We start from the raw sequence: 21,349 nt of genomic DNA, 5'->3' as shown, positions 1-21,349 counted from the left end.
CTGAAATGCTGTTCTGTTGGACAACCAGTTTAAAATATCAGCTTTTTTTCCAATAAGTGTTTAAATGTTGCACGTTCGATCCCCGCCAACAGCAAATTCGTCGAACAACATCCATGTGTCCAGCTCGGGATTAAAGCATCAAGCTAAAATACAGGAAAACTGCTTCACAGGGTCTAGAGTGACTTCATTTTTATCCTTTAACTAACCAACATGCGACTCAGATTTTCCTTTAAATCTCTGCTAAATAGCCTCAAAGTTTCCATTTCCCCCCCATATTTCCATATTCCATATTTATTCCATATTACATATTGTACAACAGTGTCACATCCATGTTGAGTGACATATTCAAAGCCAAGATGTCGATGTTTTGTGGCTGCAGCATCCCATCAAATAGAAAATATCTACATGTCTTTAGCATCGTGTTTGGGATCTTTGACAACCTCGGGATCTCCACTAGAATTTAAAATAAAGTTTTTTGGGGGGTTTGAACAAAGCTCGGCCACACGGCGTGCATTTGTAATGAAGAATGCACCGATGGGAGCGGCGGGGTTGAAGAAGCCTTGGTAGGAATATCAACAGGATTAACACATTTGACTTTGTTAACTTTATTTTTAAAGTGTGATAACGCTGCAAGAGATGTTTGTCTCATTGTCTCATGTTCCTCACGGTTGATAAATGAGGATAAAGTATTGAAGAATAGCTGATTTTCCTTATTACATTTCCCTACTTATGGGGCTCTATCACTGTTTTTATGTTCGCTCCATGTCTGTTTACATGTGAGTCCCTCGGTGCATGTAATTTCTATACTGTAAAGCACTTATTGTATGAAAAGTTTGACATTATTCTGCTTCTATTTCTTATTCTTATTTAACATTATTATTATTTGACATTATACAGGTCTGATTTAGGGATGCTGTGTCTGTCCCATAGCTGTAGAACCGCCTTAAAGGAGAGATTTGGGATTTTGCAACCCGGGCCATATTAAAATGTTGACTCCCATCATTTATAACAGAGTACAACCTTAGCACTCCTCTGTTTATTGACGTTTACATTTATTCACAACAAGTTTTGAACATCTGCTGGTCATTATGACGTCCAGAAGCACTTTTTACTGTGACAGCAGAACATCACAAACATGTATGCTCACTTACTGGCTACTACTGCCCATGTGGACAGTAGTTTAAGTGCCAGTGAGTATCTTTTTAGTCCCTGGGTCTTTGTGGCCTTGAATATGTACTGATCGGTTGTCTCTGACATATTGTACTCCTGTCTGTTGTCCGCTGCTTGTTGACATTGTTGTCGTTTTTACGTTCAGGCACTGCTTGAACTGAATTGCCCCCTTGGAGACTAATAAAGTTGTCTGAATCTGAATCTGCAGAAACCTAAACAGAGCACTCATCACTTAACCTAACAGTGAAATCGTGCTATGTTCGATTATAAATGATAAGAATCGACATTTTAATACTGCCTGCATGTAAAAATGCCCAAACCAAAATCCTTTAAATTGAATTTTGAGAAGCCGGAGGAAAACTGCTCTGTCAGACTCAAGAGTGACTGTGTTTTTATCCTTAAACCTTATCAATAACAAATCTGACAGAACCGGCGAGAAGAGTCAGTAATTCCTCCTTCTCCACATGGCCGAGGACGTTGCTCGACTTTAATCTCAGAAGCCCGGGGAGAAAAAAAACTGCTTTGTCGACTGCATCCCCCGTCCTTAAACCTTATCAATACCTGGGCCGATACCTCTAGCACAGAGGAGGAACTTAAGCTGAAATTCAGGGATGCAATCTTTTTCTCATTGCCTCTCATAGCTCGACTTTAATCTCAGAGTCTCAGAGGCTTGGAGAAAAAAATCCCTGATTTATTAGAAGCTAGGCTGACTGCATCCCTATTCCTAAGTGCTATCAATACCCACACAAATAAGTCAAGCATGGGGGACGAACGTGACTGACTCGGAGAGCACGAAAAAAATGCTCTGTCAGGTCGTGCATCACAAGACCTTATCGGCATTCTGGGTTTCAACCACCGGCTGCTAAATTAAATCAGTGTTTGTCTGTCTAGCCTTCAGCTTCATTGAAAGCCTTAGACATAATCCTTAACAAGAATACAAAGGCAATGTCAAAGACCTAATTAGGATAGAAACATTTGGATTTGGACTTTTGACTTCCTGTCAGCCATGGATCTGGGTTGTAGCTCAGCAGACAGATAGGGAGTCACTGAATCGCTACTAATCAATAAGGCAGTATTTACGCTGAGCATGTTAAGAGTGCTGATGTAGGATGAGTGACCGAATCAATTTTCCCATCTCAGTCATGACGAGACAAAGTGAGCACGACTCTTGCGTCAGCGTTATGAGACACCTGATGAACAGCGGCCAGCAAACTTTTGTTGCTCCTGAACTGTTTGACCATTATTCCTCCGAGATTGTAAAATATTCCTCGGCTAGATCTACAGCGATGACAGGGAGGCTGAGCTCCCGTGCAATCCCAAGGGTCCATCATGCAGACGGCAGGCTTAATTACACTTTCGTGGAGTTTGGGAATGCTTCCAGGACCGTGTTAATGGACTGGGATTTGTGTTTTTTTTTTTTTTCTTTTAACATTGATGAATGAATAGTTGAAGGTCTGGTCTTAAACGTTGTTTTCTAGTGAATGCTCATTGCCTCCGCCTCCATGGATTGCTCTGTTTTCTCAGACAATGTGAGAGAAATGGAAGACGCTACTTCCATAAATGAACCGTTTTCACAAAATCACGTATCAGGGTTTGGCAGATTCAGTCCTCAGGTTGCACCCCTTCAAACGGAGAAGCAAATTAACCGGATAACAAGTCCGCACCGTTCAAGCTTTCTTGAAGTGTTACCGTTAATGAGGACCTTTCCCTACAAGACAAAAGCATGTGTTGAACTCAGTGTTACAGTATGTGCAGCTCGGAGTAGCAGATTGTTGAGAGTACTGCATACCACTGAAGAGTAAGACAAACTAAAAGGAGGAAGCACGCAGACACAGCCTACATTCCATGCTACCATCTGCTTTCTGGCTGAGATGAAAAGCAGTTTTGAAAGCAGATTGCCTCTGGCTGAGCAAACAACTAAAAACATGCCGCATAATTAGCTAGATCAATAAACAACGCCAAACAGAGTAACCTTGAAAAGAGGAAGGACTAGCCATACAAGCTGCTATCTAGCCCCTTTGAAGGCATTGTTGATATTCCTCATCAACAATTTGCATTATATAAAAGCGGTGAGCATCAGCTTTTTTTTTTTTCTCTCTCTCTCTCTCTCTCACACACACACACACACACACAAACACATTGCTTCATGCAACCACAACACTTAATAATCAATGCTATCCCTAGGTTAGCATCGAATTCTTGTTTTCCAAGCTTGCACCACGTTTAAGCACAAATTCAATTAGCAGGGAACGACCAACTGGGAGGCGCAGCTTGAACAGCAAGCGTATGACAGGGGGCGGGGCTTAAGGCTCGCTTAAAGTTAAGGGGAAGAAAGGGGCATCCCTGCTTCGTGCCACGGGACGGCAGGATACTGACCCTGCTGCTCAGGTCTCCGCCAGTCGTGCTCCAACCTGAACTCACCAGAGTGTCGCAGCCCAGAGTTTCTATTCTCTAGCATACCAGCTGGCACCGCCCTCCTCTTCAAGGAGAGGTGGGTTAAAGGGCCTGCATGTGAGGAACAAGAAGGGAGGGAAGCTTGAAAACTGTTCTCGAAGCTGCACGTCAACCGGGAACCTCTGCTGCTTCTTGTGCCGGCTTCTTTTCCTCGTTGCATTCTTATGTTGCATTAGTGTGTTGCTCACATTGATAGAAAAAATAAAGCTCTGGATTTTAAATCGTGATGCAGTGTCCAAGGTGCCACAGACCTCAGTTGACTCGTGTCAGTTCATCTCATTGATGCCACACAGGGAAAAGGCACTGTGTTTTCACCCATTTATTTGCATGGGCTGCCACTGTAAAGCAATGTTTGGTGGGACAAACTGTAGCTGACCACGGGACTGAACAGAATCTGTATTTGTTGCTAAGTTTAAGGAGTCGGCTATAGTTTGTTTCTGGTTTGTTGTGCTCCTCACACAGGAAGATTTTTAAATCAACTCACCAGAAGAGGATCATCTAATGGCTTTCTAATAATCACACAGCAACAGTGGTCACATAAACAAGCACTTGGCACTGTTATCAGCAGAAAAAAGAGGTACCCAGTGACACGCAGCTATTGTGCCCTATTGAACTTACACTCAGCCAAAAGTCAGCCACAACAACCAGACATTATGAAGTCATTCTACAACGGCCTTGTAAACGAGGGACCTGCAAAGTGGAGGAAAATGTGGAGGGATGAAAGGAGCTACAAATTGGGGAGATACGCAGGAACAGAAACCTAAACCTATCTGCACAAGCAGGCAGAGCGGCTCTGATAAGGCTTGAATGAGACAGGAGGGGGGCTGGAATGAGAGTGTACGGAAAATGATCTCCTTTACGCTTTTGTAAGCCTGCAACCATGTGCGCGCGCACACACACACACACACACACACACACAAACACCGGGGACCTGGTTTTCTTTGGCCTTGAACAAGGAAATGGGAAACAGAGCTGTAACCCACACGTGTGCACACCGCTGAGGATTTCCTCTGTACTACACAGCCTGAACTCGGAAAAACAGATGCATTATGCTCACTGCAAACATAAAATAAATAAAATAATAAAATCAAATTTAAAAAAACATTATGAACAACAAAACAACTGACAGCTACATGATGCTGTGTGATGGAATGGTAATGGAAACTTGTCCGCATGTCAGTTTGATACTCTGTGCGCATGTTGGTGTGACAAATTAGGTAGAAGCAACCAAACTGTAAACCAAATATTTTTAAATCCCTCATCTATTAGATGTGCCTGTCTATTGCCAACTAGCTTTGCCAATTAATGTAGAATGGAGCACAGTGACAATGTAAACTTAGCCAAATGTCAAAGAGCTGATGCGTTATTTTGCCCCCATGCAGCACAACTGGTACAAATAACTTTTGCAAGGACTTTGCTTTGATTTTAGTCTAATCAAGAGGCAGTTGGAGGAATTTTGTAAGGCGGTGTATTAGTGCCATTGTAGGGAGAAAAAAAATTATGGCTGTAAAAACTGTAAAAACTCAGAATTTCTCAGATTAAAACTCACAAATTTAGGAAAAACATTTTTCGTCCATAATTTCTGTATTTTTTTTTCTCACTAATATGCTGCTGTAATTTTGCAACAGCAAAGTAAATGAGGCAACAGCATTTTTAAATTATTACCTGTTTATTCTTCTGCCCATATCCACTAAAAATCTACCACAGCATGTTGTCTTCCTCTTCCCCGTCTTCCTCAGTTCATTCTGGGAAGCAGACTGAGTGTTGCTCTGCTTTAGCAGCATCAACCCAAAGAAGCCCACATGCTTTTTAGCAGCTGGTCAATTGGAAATATCTCTCTAACTTTGCCAATTTGACACAGCAGGGGACGGTGACACAGGAAATCAGCGGAGTCGGCCCAAACAAACAAACAAACTAAGGCACAAAGCCTTTTCCTGTCACATCTGAGCGGTGAAGGAGCTGGATGCAGGCTGGGTGGAGCTGGCAGGAGCTCTCTGTGTGTCTGTCCATGCATCATCTGAAGAGTTGGACTCCAACAGTGCCAGCATGAAAACAAACCAGTCGCCGCCAGAGCGTTTAGTCACGACTCTACCTCAACAAACAGAGGGAAGGCAAAAAATAGGCCTCTGGGGTGGTGGCATGCCATTTCCCGGCCATTTTTATCCAAAGTGCCTTATGGTGTATACATTTTGAGCATGGGTTGCCCCTGTTGGAATGGAAGTCCGGCCCACTGAGCCATGCAGGGACAAGATGAGTCAGTGTGGCTATGCACACATTTGGTTTGTTTCAATTTAAATGTGTTTTTCTGTATTATTATTCTCCTTATTCCACTGTGTGAATGGGAATAGGTGTAGAGCGTGGTATAAAGAAGCATAAACAAGACACTGTTGTCAGACAAAATCCACTAAAAGAGTGAGGACATAGGGAATGAATTAAGGATTTCTGAGAAGAAGAAAAACACTTCAAAGGGAGTTTTAGCAGGATTCAAGAGCCCAAGGTTCATGAAACTGGCCCAACATATCAATGACCATGTAAAGTTTCAATTCAAATAAGAAAAGGGAAATCCCCTAAATTGTAGCTGTGTTTTGCATCCAACAGCAGCAATGAGCAGGTGTTTGGCGAGAGAGTGGAGGCAGGCATTTCAGAAAGGAAACTCGAAACGAGAAAGTAAGAGCTGGATGAAAATGAGTGAGAACAGAAGAGACCACAAACATGAACAAAGGTGGACCTAAGTTTACACAGGATGTGCAAACACTGTTAAAATGCGCACCTGCACTTACACACCCTAAACACAGATACGACCCCTCCCCTAAACACACCTTCCTACCCACACAAATAAACCTCAAAGCTTGTTGTAACTACACCCACTACTGTTGACCTCCTTATGCATACACACTCCTCACTCGCACACTCACACCTGAACACACACACACACCACTGAACAACCAGCCAGGTTCACCTACACCTATAGCCATTTTACTTTCAGTAATGCATTGCTGTCAGTCTTCTTAAAGACTCAATCGGACAACAACTGAAGTTCAACTTACTTACTGGTCTTACAGTGGCTGACAGTGGCTCCTAATCTAAAGTTAAAGTTTATTATTATTCCATCATTAGGAGTTAGGATAAATGTGCAAGAGAGAGATCTGTGGTGGAAGGATTGGTTCAACACTCACCAAACAAAACACCTCTCAGGTGGGGGTTCCAGGGACAAAACCGTTATCGCTATCATCTCAATTTCAGGATCCCAAAAATGTTTGGTAACTTTGGTAACAATATTAGACATTAGAGTAGTCGTCCTGTTCCAAACCAGCTCCTCAAGTCCCACAGTCCTGCAAGCTTTGGTTTCGTCTTTATTTTTATTCTTCACCTGATCCAATTAAGATTGACCCATTTTCATGGCAGTCATGCTGATCAGGCAGATCAGTTTCTATCACCCAACTAGTCAGCATTAAGCCTGTTGGACAGGAGGGACATGATGAGTGGATATTAGATCCTTTTGGGAGTGTTTCAAATACTTAACGGTTTAAATAATATTTTTTCTGACAGAGACAAACTATCTCCACACCTCCACGCCTGACTGATTCATCCATGACCTCTCAACCCCTTACCCCTAACCCTTCACCCTTCACCAGTGCCCTGTCTTATGGTACCGGACATAATTTGGGGAGAATACATTTTCTTATGGGAAAGTCCGATAAGTCCTGATCCTCAAAAGTCCTGAATCTTTCGGGATTGTCCAAAAAGAAAAAAAAAAAGTTTCTAAACTTTGGTTGAACAAGTCTATCTGTATCTACCCTTGTCCTTCTTGATCCCACTGACCTACTAACCATCCCTCATGTAATGTTACAGTGACAAAAACTGGACACCCTTGGTTATTTCCTCATATAGTCACTGTATTGTACGTATCACTATTGTCCTGCAAACCGCTTGTAACTCCAATGTTGGCGAATTTCATATTTTAACTTCAGATGAAGGATTTTGCTCTCACTTTCAGTTATTTCCTCCGCGCTTGGTCTTAGGAAACATTTTAAAAACTTCACTAGGTAAACACTCAAAAAAGTCTGGTGATCAACATTTTGAAGATACAAGGTGTTTACTGGACAGGAGCGATGTGTGCCAAGCTATACATGAAATTTGCTATGAAAGAGTTTGCCCGGCTTTCATAAAAGTCTCTAAAAATGTGTGCGAAAAGACTGGAAACAGCATCAAACAGGATGAGTCTGCATTTGGCCAAAGGTGCCTGGATTTGATTGAGGGCATCTGGATTTGGTTTAGATCAATGTTCCTTCTAGGTCAGTTGCGTTCAGCTTTGCGTCACGATAGAGTATAAAGGTTCTCATTCCAGCTAAACACTCCACCAGCTAATTTCACAAATTAGATCTTCACTTTCCAAATGAGAGTGTGATAATTAGCAAAATCAGCTGGCAAAACATTTGGCTGGAATGAAAATCAGAACACACTTTTCCATGGGGCAGGGATGGCACACCACTGGCTTAGAGGAAACATTGTGGTTGTCTGCATTGAACCACGGGTGTCCAAAATTGGCAAAAGGTGTCTGAAGTCCATTAAGGGTGTTGAGAATTTGGCAAAAGGTCTCTATTTGGCTAAGAGTGTCCAGAATTGGCCATGGGTACCTGGAGTTTGCGAAGGGTGTCCAGATTTGATAAAGGGTGTCTAAAGAATGACAGGATTCGGTGAGAGGTGTCTAGATTTGACCAATTTGGGAGAGGGTGTCTAGCTTTGGCTAAGGGTGTGAAGATTTGGCAACAGGTGTCTAAAATAGAGGAAAAGTGTGCGGATTGGGTCATGGGTTTCTTGATTTGACCCCAAGAGTCCTAACTTGCTAAAGACTGCATGGACTGACCCTTTAATACTTTTACCCCTGATCCCCCGACCCCTGCCTGCTCACCTGACTTGTGGTGGTGGTGATGGTGGTGATGGAGGTGGTGGTGGGCGGAGATGTGGGCATGCTGCGCCAGGACATCGGCCAGCCTGCCGGCCGCCGCCCCACTTCCCCCGCTGCGTGTGGAGGAAGAGGAGGAGGAGGCCGTGGAGGAGGTGGTGGTGGTGGTGGACGAGGTGCCGTGGATGGCCCGGCTGATCCAGTGCTCCATGCTGATGCTCCCCTCGCGGCTGGAGGAGGTGCCGCCGCCGCCGCCTCCGTCCTCCTCTTCGCCGTCTCCTCCCTCCTCCTCGTCGCCGTCGCCCTGGCCTTCACCCTCCGAGCCTGAGGATGTGTCTGAGAAAAAGATCAGATCGGGGAGGAGAGAGAAGAGGTAGAGCTGTGAGCTTTATGAGTAATTTGGCAGGAAGGGAGAGTGTTCCTCATTCAAACCATCGACCTTCCAGTCAGAAATCTAACTCTCTAAATGCTGGGCTGCCATCGTCTCAAGCAAGATGCTACTGAGGACAGACTCAGCCTAAAATGTTAACATGAACAACCCCCAAACAACCCCCCAAAATTTCCATCCGTCCTCGTCTTTTTATTCCCTTTGGCTCTAAAAGCCACCGCAGACAGCAAGCGGAGCTGACACGGAGTGGACGACTTTCGTTTCAGCTCCAATGTTAATGGTCCTTGTTCACACATCCCACAACACACAGCGGACAGAGTGACTGAGTGGCTTGCTGACGTGAAGCTTTTTTTTTTTTTTTTCACCTAGAGTCTATTTTTTATGTCGTCCACTGGAGAAAGCCACCATACACTGCATGATGTCACCATTGGGTTAGGGTTCGGGTTAGTTAGGGCTAACTTTTCTATGGTGTTCCTCAAGGTCTTGGTGTCTCATGATGTGGTATTTTGGAGAGATTTTCTCCATTTTTATTCATTTTTGTGGTAAAAAATGGTTACATTTTGAACCAAATCTGTGAGACAAATGTTATCAACATAAAAATTTCCGCAAGAACCTATGACAGATATTTGAGCATGGGAATGGCCATCATAGGCTTCTATCATAATGTTCTACCCCTTATACACTCCAAATAATTAAAAAATGAATGAATATGACTAAAATAAATTGACACACAGGGCTGAGCTGCATCTCAAATCAACTGTCAACGTCCCAGCTCCCAGATCATGTTAAACCACTTCTACATGGCATCTACTGTTGACCCTTTAGTTCCCTCTGAAGACCCCCTGTCCCCTCACTAACATGGGTCTAAGAAAGGGCCAGCATGGTAAGAGGTTAATAAAGACTTAACTCCACACATTAAGACGAGCACTTTCGCTGGGTAATTATTAAAAATAATAAAGTCAGCACTGAAAATGAAATGCAAAGTTATTACACATTGCCAAATAAATGTTGTCCAGGCATACAGGGCAGCCTCAGGCATTTAAAACAGCCCAACCAGTGACGTTTCTGGGGAAAAGTCGGTCCGCTCAAGACTGAAGCTGAAAATGCAGCTCGTATGAATACAGATCGACAGAAATCCACGGCACAGGTGCGACCATTAACATACCACTGCCTGTGTGTTTCAGGATTTACTCTTTATTTTTTGCATATAAACTCCATTACAGAAAGACAACCCATTCATACAATATACTATTTATATAGTCAGACAAACAGACAGACAGACAGAGAGATGGACAAACAGTCTCTTTATACGACCCAATTTGTAATGTAATTTAGTCTTGTGTATTTTAGAATGGAGCGATTTCAGTCCTCATCTGTTCAGAGCCAAGAGGCAAAGTTTGTTTATGAGCGAGTGTGTGTGTGTGTGTGTGTGTGTGTGTGTGTGTGAGAGAGTTTGTGTGAGAGTGTTTGTGAGCGTGTGTGCACATGCTATGCATGTGATTTCCATAATGCCAGTGGCATTATGAGACAGATAGTGGTTATATGAATAACAACAGAAGCTGAACCAATTCTCTCACAGACAGAAGCTGCTCTACCCACTCGTATCAGCGTGAATGTGTGTGTGTGTGTGTGTGTGTGTGTGTGTGTGTGTGTGTGTGTGTGTGTGTATTTTTATCTCACTGTGTATACAATTCACATTCTTTATAGTAATTCTGTTAATGCCTCTGTAGTACTGCCGCATTACAAATAAGTGGAAGAGAGGGCTACAGAGGAGTTAGTGCTCAGTAAGTTCATGGAGGGCAGCTGCAGTGTGTGTGTGTGTGTGTGTGTGTGTGTGTGTGAGTGTGAGTGTGTATGAGTGTGTGTGAGTTTGCCAGTATCCTTCCCCAGTGCTGAGAGAGCTAAATAGAGTTCCCCGGTCTGTAGACGATGAGATCCAACTCCATACAGGTCAATAGTCACTCTATCCCTCTCTCTCTCCCTCTCTCTCTCTCTCTCTCTCTCTGTCTCTCTCTCTCTCTCTCTGCTAAAAGAGCATTGCAGCTGAAATAAATCACTGACTGATTTTTTTAAAATCCTCACTTGTTTTGAATCTCATGAATAAATAATCGTTCACTCCAAAACTCCACATATTTATATTTATATTTATATACAGACGTATTTATGTACGTATCTCCGCCATTCACCTTTTCAAGTAAAACAGTCACTTGTTATGAAAGTAAAGCAGATGACAGGTTACTATTTGAGTTATGAGTCACCTTCAGGCCTCTGCTTCTCATGGAGCTGTGTCGCGTTTGTGAAGGCAAAAGCCATCTGGGTAAATATCATCAGCGCTTGAGAGAATGATTTTACACACACACACACACACAAAAAAAAAACCAAAAACACATCTGTTGTTCGCTGAGCAGTTTTTATATGAAGGGAATACCAGTCGCTGGCAGAGATTGGCCCATTAGTCGGCGTCTCCATTAAGTGACGAGAAGGTTTTGAATATGAGAGGATCATGCGTGTCGTGTTTATTTCGCATCGAGGGAAGTTTTTGGGAGATTGGCTCTTGGCTCAGCTTATCCGCTAAGTGATGATGAGAGGAGTGCAAACGGGGAAAAGTGCAAAGGAACACCAGAAAAGCTGAAACTCCAAGTTGAATTACAGAGCAGGTCTGAAAGCCAAGAGGTTTGACAAAATACCCCTCGCCTATATAACATCACTAGCCTGCAAAATGGCGACAACACAGTTAACACGGTACATGGCGGTGCGAAGTTCAAACTCAATTCTGTAACATCCGACAGTCAATGAAAAGCGTTATTATCAGTGATGGGAGTAACGGCGTTAAAAAGAAACGGCGTTACTAACGGCGTTACTTTTATCAGTAACGAGTAATCAAAGAAATTACTGTTTCCCCCGTTACAACGCCGTTACCGTTACTGACAATAAAATGTGCCGTTACTAGCCGTTACTTACTACTACTAATTATTATTATTTTATTATCCTATTCAAAAAATGTGCGTCTTGTGGAGGAAAAGCGGTGTGTCAATTTTCAAACCGGTCGGACTTTGCAGTTTTTCGTAACTTATCAACATGCATGGAGAATGACTCAGCACAAATTACAAGAAGCGTATGTGTTCCCCGACGGCAGAGCAGATAGTATCTCCGTCTGCCATACAGAAGACCGGGGGTTCAATTCCCCACCTGGACAAGCTGGCATCACTGCTTTACACTGTAATGAATTACTTTTTCAAAGTAACCTGTCCAACACTGACAATGATAGATGAAATTTGACAGCAATGTCCACACTGCAACAGCAACGCAAAAATATGTGCATTAATAAGAGGATTTAAGAAAAGAAAAAAAGTAATCATAAAAATGACTTTCCCCAGTAATTGAATTACTCCTCTGCAGCAGTAATTGAGTAGTAATCAAAATTACTTTTTTACAGAAGTAATTAGTAATTGTAACTTATTAGTTTTGTGAGTAATTGCTCCCAACACTGGTTATTATCGGCTAATTGACTCTTTGCTCTCTCTCATTAGCACCCAGTATTTTGAGTGTCAACAGCTAGCAGTGAGGTAAGGAAAAGCACTAAAGCTAAATGATGAGTAATCTGAAATAACAAGCAGTTAATAATGTCAATGTGTTTCAGGAGATGGACAATAATTACAAGAAATGACACAAAAAAAATGACTAATTGTTTTGAATTACCGGGACTACTTTCCCCGTTCCCAGAGGAAGTGAGTGGCTGATAGAAGACTGTGTGCAGCTAAAAATCAATTACCTGATACAATTACAAAGATAAATGCAGCTACACCAGTCATGTTCAGTTATTTTATAATTCACAAATCCAGAAGCTATAAGTTTATAATGTTTATATTGCTTTTTGCTATTTATTATCTGTTTATACTGTTTATAATGTAAATTATGCTTCATATTTTGCTGTCCACTTTGCTGCTGTAATGCTTGAAATGTCCCCACCGTGGGACTAATAAAGGAATATCTTATCTTATCTTATCTAACTTAAAACTAAAAGGTCATCTATAACTCAGCTGTCACTCGACATAGTTAATGCCGAGGTGGATGATGATCTTAATGTCCATCTTCTCATTTCTTACTGTGTAAACTCAACAACAAGCCAAGCTCACAAAAACTTAATTAATTCAACTTCTTATATTCAACATGAAAAAAAAAAAAAAAAAAAAAAAAAAACTGTGGCCAAAGCTGAACACAAACTCTTTAAATGCTGTTTCTGGTCTTTTAGCACAAAATTTTCCAAGAATCTTCTATCAAAGAGCAAATAATGAGAAATTACATGTGTTTTAGAAAGTTAATTGTTAACTTGCATATTAAATAGAGTATTTCTGTTTGGTAAATATTGCATTATCCAAAGCACAGTAAGCTAACTTTGAATTGTGAAGTCATGTCAGTGTGTTTTCTCTATTTCACCGTGTTAACTTGGGTTTGAGCTGATATATTTGTAGAGTAAAAATGTGTTGTTTTTTTTTAATGTTTTTTGATGCAATGGGAGTGGACACACACTCTCTACATGTCAGATCCCACAGAGCTTTACTGACATGCTGCGTTAGTAAATCTCTGTCAAGTTATCAGCAGGAGCCTGAGTGAGTGTCTGAGCGGCATGCACGCACACACACACACACACACACACACACACACACACACACACACACACACACAGGTTGAGATTCCCTCCAACACTTGTTGACGGCAATAAGCTGCTGCCAGGCAACCAGAAAATCTTCTGAAATACACGGAGGCAGAAAGAGATTTTGAAAGTCCCTGATGCAAACCAGCTCTCTAGAGAACCACAATATATTTAATGGTGTGTGTGTGTGTGACAGTGTGTGAGTGTGTGTGTGCGAGAGGTTTCCAGCATGCTAAAACATGGGCGTGTGTGTGCATTTGTGTGTGTGTGTGTGTGTGTGTCTCCAACACAGCATCTAATTACAGAAAACCAATCCAATCCCAGACAGCTGGATTAGCAGAGTTTTCAATTCAATCCTAATGAGCCCGGGCCTCCCACTCCTCCAACACACACACACACACACACACACACACACACACAGGCAAGCACACACCACTGGGAAGTGCCTACTGTTTAATTCAGCTCGGTAACTTCATCAGAACGACTGTCACATTTATCAGAGACAATCACACCGAGATAATAAATATCTGTAATAACCATTTATAACATCAACGTCTAGAATTTAATTGAATTAATTCTTTGGCTTCATAGGATGAAGATAAACAACAGCACATCATCACCGACATCTAAAATAACGTAGAACAACAAAGTGGAACAGTTCGAAAATGTCACATCAGTCGAGGCAGAAACATTTTTTGTGTGTTTGTGTGTCAAAAAGAGAAAGGCAGAGTCTGCCAGCTTACCAAATGTGTGTGTGTGTGTGTGTGTGTGTGTGTGAGAGAGAGAGAGAGTGTGTGTGTGTGTGTGTGTGTGTGTGTGTGTGCCAGAGAGAGCGAGATTCTCTCTGGCTTGTAATTTTTCTACAACAGACGAGGCAGTCTTGTGCACACGCGACTCGCCTGTCCTTGAATGAACCTCGCTGACAGGCAGATGTGTGTGTGTGTGTGTGCCACCGCTCGCATCTCCCCAAGGGCCTGCGCTTTCCAAATGTACAAGATGGAGCGAGTATGTGTGTGTGTGTGAGGATCATGTGTTTGTGTGAAAGCGTGTGTCGTGTGTTAAATGTGACTTCGCTCTAATTCAGCACACGGCTTGTTTATCTTTGTGTACAACGGTAAACACAATTAGGACAGGATCACGAGTCGTGTGTATGTGTGTGTGTGTGTGTGTGTGACATTCTACAAAACATACAGATTTAACCGCATGTCTGTGTATGTAGCATGCATGTGCGTCTTCATGTTTCCTTTGTGTTTGTGTTTAATGTAAACGACGGTGCGGCCACTCGCCAGCCGTTTGTGGCTCTCGGCCAGAAGACATTTGGCTTTTGGCAGAAGCTCGGTTCAAAAAGAGCAGGAATTAAAATAGCAAAATGCAAAAATACTACAACTCCTACATTTTTTACAGTGTTGTGTTCCTCATGTCCGGTTTGCTTACATAAGAAAACAAAAACGAGTGATTTAGACAGCGAATCAGGTAAGAAAGAGACGCAGCCACGTGGCAGTGTGACCGGAGAGGGACGGCGAGAGAGCGGTGGGGTCGAGCGAGGTCGACAGTGAATGGAGAGAGAGAGAGAGAGAGAGAGAGAGAGAGAGAGTAAGAACCTAAAACAAACAAAAGTTTCGTAAAGGTTTTGATTCAGCCACCATAAGAAGTTCTTCATGGTTGAGGAATAAGAGCGCATAAAAAAAATTTAAGCTGATATGCCGAGTCGTCTCTGCGATTAGCCGTGGACACACACACACACACACACACACACACACACACACACACACACACACAGGAGTGAAAACAGCATCTCCACCTGTCAGATTACCAAAAAAAAATAAAAATAAAAAATAATAATAATAATCTTAATGATATACTTGTGCCAAGACATGTAGATGATTCACCAAATCACCTAAAAAAATAACCTAATTTTGGTAATTTTTCATAATGTTTTTTGTCATATAGAAAATGTTTTTTGTCATATATAAAAGTAAATGTCCTCCTTTTTTCTCTTCATATCATCACTAAAAATTATTACTTTGGGTTTTTTTTTTTTTTTTTGGCTGCTGATCAGACTAAGGAAGCGTTTTGAAGACATCACTTTGGACTCTGATCACCTCCCATGAGCCTTGAGCATTAATTTTGACACTTTATACACTAATTAATAAAATCAGAGACAAATAATCAGTAGATAATTATTACGTTTACCACTATAGTATACGATCAGAGCCACTGTCGGCTCCAGAGCAGCTTCAGTCCTCTTTAAATCCTGAACAGTGCATTTTTTTTTTTTTTTTATTGAGACTGAGCTACAGAGGTGCTGGTGCTGAGGTCATTTTACAGGCTGAGGGTCTGTGTTGTTCAGCAGCTTTCATGTTAAAGGGGAGCGCCACCCACTTTTATAAGTTCACACGTGTTATTTCTGAGCCTCGGGACTGTTCACTCAGCGTTTGTGAACTTGCACAGCGTCCTTCCCTAAAGAAATCAGACATAACGCCTTGGGGTGTAAAGTCTGACGCATGGTGGCTGAATTTATGGAGCCATAAGAAGCTAAACGGAGTCGTCACACCAACAATAAGTTCATACTCTGCAAGCGCTGCCAGCAGATATGAACCTGGTTTGAGTGCAAGAATGAGCACAGAATAATTATAGGTCCACAGAGCGAGGCTAGTTCACAAATATTGTCTGAGCCGTTCAGGGAGACAGGGATAACGGAAATAGTTCACCCAAAAATAAAAACTTTGTCATATTTGGCCCACCTTCATGTTCTGAATAAAACCCAGTGAGTGAAAAGATGATGGAAACACAGTGTGCTGTTGTCATTATTTCTTCCACATCCTCTCAGCTGTAATATAATGTGATCGGTTCAAAATAAAACACATCGCACACGGAGCGTCAAGTGGAACGCTGGAGCTGTCGTCGGGAAGGAAAGCCTCCAGCTCTCTGAGGGATGACCGAGTGGAAATGACTTCCTGTGAGGGATCTGATGAACGAGGCGGCCAAGGGAGAAGCTTGTAGTGCGTCCAGTTTGGGAAAAGAGAATGATTGGTTATTGGGGGAGTTTGTTAACCCTTTATAGGGCAAGTGACTATTTTTGGTCATTTCAAAAATTTTACATATCAGGCCCATCCCCTGTCTCGGTTAGTCCAATAATCATTTGGTCTTCACCCAGCCAATCAGCAAAGATCGCTCTACATCCCAGGTCACATGATTGTGGCATTTGACCAATCTCAATGGCTTTGATTTTCTATAGGAAAATTAATTTTTTTTTTTTTTTTTTATAAAAGTAATAAACTCATGTCATGTTCACTAATAACAGTCTAGGGTTTTTTTTTTTTTTTTTTATTTCAAAGTATTTCAATGAGTGCCCTATAAAGGGTTGAAGCGGAAGGACACTAAGCTCAGCCGGGTAATATTTAATTGCTGATTCAATTTGATCAGAGATTAGATCACATCAAATGGCTGAACTGGCAGTAGAACAGAGGTTAAAAGATCTTTTTTTTTTTTTTTTTTTTTTTTTTTTTTTTTTGCAGAAGTGGCAATATCATTTACTTTTTGATTGTAATTTTCAGGCTTCAAATAACATAAATCCTTAAATAACAGGCAGATATAAAAGGTTTGGAAAGCAATAAAAGTTTTTGTAATTTATGTAATGACAACTGCCTGGGGATTGAATATCATATTTTGTTTGAATGTGAAAACACAAGCATTGTAGAGAATAGAAAGAAAATACCTGACAAATTAAGTGGTAAAAACCATCTGTTGACATTTAAAGTCATATCATTATTACAGACAGATAAGCCAGGGTTAGCATGCAAAATAAATGGCTTTTTTTGAGTACTGTTTCTCCTCTGTTTAGATGACTTGGTGTTAAAGATCTATTCTGGTCATTTACAATTGTAATTTTGTTTTATGTTTGCACTCTGCACCATGACATGCGGTCTAAATCTGAAATCTGAAAAGTGAGAAGGATGATGCACAGGGAAGATGGAAGAGGAGGAGGTGCAGGACGGAGAAAGAGAAGAAGATGCAAACTGGACATGCAACTTCCTCCTGGTGTTCACAGAAATCCTCTTGAATTTGTTTAGCAGCTGCTTCTGTGGGCTTTACTGTCTTAAAATATGTAGGAATGGTGTTTCCGCCCTGTTTATCCCGTAAAACGGCCTCATGTCTCCGAGAGTTAAGTCTCAGCGCTTCACTCTGCCACTCATTTAAACTCCATTCGCTCTGCGTTGGCACTTCCAGAGCTCAACCCCGTCGCCGGTGAGATAATGGCCTCGTTAACGCGGCTCTGGCCCTCGTAAAACAACACCGACCCGCGCCATAAAAGCATGGACGTCTGCCACCGACACCGCTCGCCCCTGCCAGGTCCCGCCCCCTGCAGGTCGGGGCGGGAAGTCAGAGCTGCTGCGTTCATGCCTCTATTTTAGGAGTCGTGTTCCACGCAGCAATTAGGAACTTTGTTGCGTGTCCTTGTTGCTTATTTGTGAGGTCAGCGGTCAGAGCACGCAGTAGGTAGCGGCTTCCGTGTGTTTTGCTCAAGAACACTTTGCATTAAACCTTTAACAAGCCTGCTGCTCCTGTGGTTAGAGCCGATATGAACACAGCAGCAAGTACTGTTATAATATAGAACAATGAGGACTGATTCTTACTTAATATGTGTAAATTAATGCATGCAGTAAATGATGCAGAATCATAATAATAACTATATTTTCTACTAGAAAACAGTTTTACTCACGCTACGTGCTTTGTGTGCACATCATTCTGCCATCAAAAACTCCATGTCTGTCTATCACAATGCAGATACACTACTCACAAAAAGTTAGGGATATTCGGCTTTCGGGTGAAATTTCAGGATGAACCTAAAATGCATTATAACCTTTACAGGTGAACTTAATGTGACCTTCTGTAAACTTTTGAATGCACATGTCCAACTGTTCAATGTTTCAGTACTTTTTGCACAAGTTGCTGTTCTCTAACAAGGAGTTTAACGGCAAAATTCACATCAGGTGTTTGATCCATGAATCAACCAATAAATTTCCTGGTTCAATTAGAATTGGTATTTAAACAGTCCTCCTCATCATGCTGTTCACATTTTGACATCATGAGACCAAGACGACACGTCAGTACAGAACTGCCCTACACTTTGTGAATGGTACAGTGACAAGCCCATGCTACCTGAATAACATCATTAATCCAGTCATTGTGCCCCTGCATGAACAACACAGGCCTAATTTCATCTTCATGGACGACAATGCTCCAGTTCATTGAGGTCGTATCATTAGGGAACGGCTGCTGGAGACTGGGGTACCTCAGATGGAGTGGCCTGCACTTTCTCCAGACCTGAATCCCATAGAAAACCTATGGGATCAGCTGAGTCGCCGTGTAGAGGCTCGGAGCTCTGTACCCCAGAACCTCAATGTCCTGAGGGCCGCCCTTCAAGAAGAGTGGGATGCCATGCCTCAGCAGACAATAAGTCGACTTGTGAACAGCATGAGACGTCGCTGTCAAGCTGTAATTGATGCTCAAGGGCACATGACAAGTTATTGACACTGACATTTTTTGTTGTGGTATATCCACCACTGTTGTTGGCTTTTGTTTCAAGAACGTGTTTGAGATGAGGAAATCACCAGTGTATGCTTCTACTTAAATGCCCTACTTTCATGATATAATATCACTGTAGCGTGAACTTTTTACATTTTCCATAAATTTCACCCGAAAGCCAAATATACCTAACTTTTTGTGAGTAGTGTATGTGCACCATTCTTCATACAATCCACTTTTTCTAAAATACCTCTCAAATCTTCACCATTGCCTAAATAAAAGGAACATTTTGTCCACATCTCGACTCATCATATTAAGACCAGCAGCAACCAAAACCAAACCTCATCTGCGACACCATTAACCATTCATGTTTCGTTTTGTTTTTTAAACCCTAACTGTAGATTATTTATTGATTTTTCAGGCAACCAGCTTCAGTTCGAAAACCACAATCCAACCAACATGCGACAGCCACAACTATGGAAACAAAATGCAATAAAGGAGTTTGCTTCTTGTGGTATCGACAGCTGTAAGTGATGGCCGCCTATTTGAAGTTGGCTGGCAGAGCGGAGTGCTCATCAATCCCCAGGTTTCAGATCGGCGACCGTCCAACACGCCAATATGGGCTCGTCCCAGTCAATCACCGACCAGCGTCCCTGACAGCAGGAGGACGTCCCGTCGATAGAAACATCCCCCGAAAGACCATAAATTCAAATCGGCCAACACACGACAGCTTTTAACAGCTCCATACTCGCATAAACTCTGACTTTTTTATTGTCTTATGGTAAAACAATTGGTTGGAATTGATGATTAACTTTAGTGTGCATCAAAAATGCATGGAAAAATGTTCCCAAATTTATAAATGACAAGGTAAATAGGTGGTTGGCCGCCGGACTGACTGGATGACTGATTGATTCAGCGGCTGATGGATCACTAGCAGACATGACTGGCTTTTTTAAACTGTCTGATATGACGATTAAAAAAGCTTTCCCAAAGGAGATCGCTCCTGCTCATCAACACACACACTGTTAAGCATTTACATTTTAGCCATTCAGCTGATGCTTTTACAGTACAGTGAATGCAACAGCAGAATTAGATCCATTTCAAAGATTTCTAACGTTACAAGCAGGTAATACCACATCTTTGCATGACTCCCAACGTGTAAGGGAGTCATCGGAGTAGACACACACAGTAAAGCTCCTAAACAAAGTGAGTATGATCAATGGAACGATACTGTAATCCATTGACATGCGATATGTGCACAATACAGTTTTTGGGCCAATGATGTACTGATTTTTACAATTAAATTTCAATGTATTGGCCCTTTTCTAGGGGAAAACACTGCACAATCAATGGAATGCAACTTAAAACATTTAAACACTTACATATTTGCACAATGCATAAATTTTCATGACATTTCACTATGTTTGGAGCATGTGCTGTAGTTGGAAATAGTCAAGATGTTGTCACAAGATAAAACCATGCAGTGAGATCGTTTTGTTCCTCCAGCCGTCACGATCGATCAAAATAAATTGGTCGGTCGTTTAGTCGGTGCTGCTCGTTGCTCACCTGGCGGCGTGTAGGCGTCCATGGAGGTCTGCACCACCAGCGAGCGGCGCTTCGAAGGCATCGGCACCGCCATCTTCCTCTCTTTGTGCTTGGCCAGAGCTGCCTGCACCGCCTCTGTGTGCACGTCTGGACACACACACACACACACACACACACAGAGGGACATATAAAAGTGTCAAGTCTGTGCAGAAAAAATGATTTAGCCTCAGTTACATTTTCACCCACAACACCACCTCTGAAAATGATGAAATTCTATACCGAAAGATTATATTCTGAAAGAGTTTGGTTTAAAAATACATTATAAAAAGCAGACAATGTGGAAAAAATCAAACAAAGCTTCAGTAAACAAAACACTTCAGTTCCCCGTGTAACAGTAAACACAGACTTTTCTTTACACAAAGTGTAAACCTGCACCATACTGACTGCAGTTACTGAGCAGACACAGAAACAAGCCTGAAGGTAAAGAGAAGCAGGTGAGATGAGTTCAAGTCCCTGGACAAACTGGGAAAATCAAGCACCACTCTGCCTTTCCTCAACAACCACAGCTGCTCTGGGGTCAGCTGCAGTCTGTACTCTGTGGCTGTGGATGTTTCGCTCAGGAAATGATCTGTGTGGTGCAGACTGAGTGAGTGTATTCCTTTAAAAAGTACATTATAATACAACCACAGACACTGAATCAGGT

General features: G+C 42.1%; 1 protein-coding gene across 5 annotated transcripts in view; it reads right to left on the bottom strand.

Annotated features, from left to right (window-relative positions):
- The window catches only part of dip2cb (disco-interacting protein 2 homolog Cb), a 283,750-nt gene that overhangs the window by 102,203 nt on the left and 160,198 nt on the right, over window positions 1-21,349 (bottom strand). For all 5 annotated transcript variants that reach the window (XM_030075067.1, XM_030075070.1, XM_030075068.1 and 2 more), the window contains exons 4-5: window positions 20,668-20,793; window positions 8,537-8,866 (exon numbers count right to left, since the gene is read on the bottom strand). In XM_030075067.1, coding sequence (XP_029930927.1) covers window positions 8,537-8,866; window positions 20,668-20,793 — 456 coding nt within the window. The remainder of the gene's footprint in view (window positions 1-8,536; window positions 8,867-20,667; window positions 20,794-21,349) is intronic.

The sequence above is a fragment of the Myripristis murdjan genome, chromosome 17, assembly GCF_902150065.1.
Source record: "Myripristis murdjan chromosome 17, fMyrMur1.1, whole genome shotgun sequence".
NCBI classification, from domain to species: domain Eukaryota; kingdom Metazoa; phylum Chordata; class Actinopteri; order Holocentriformes; family Holocentridae; genus Myripristis; species Myripristis murdjan.
The sequence above is the reverse complement of the archived record's forward strand: the minus strand, read 5'-3'. Positions and strand labels throughout refer to the sequence as shown.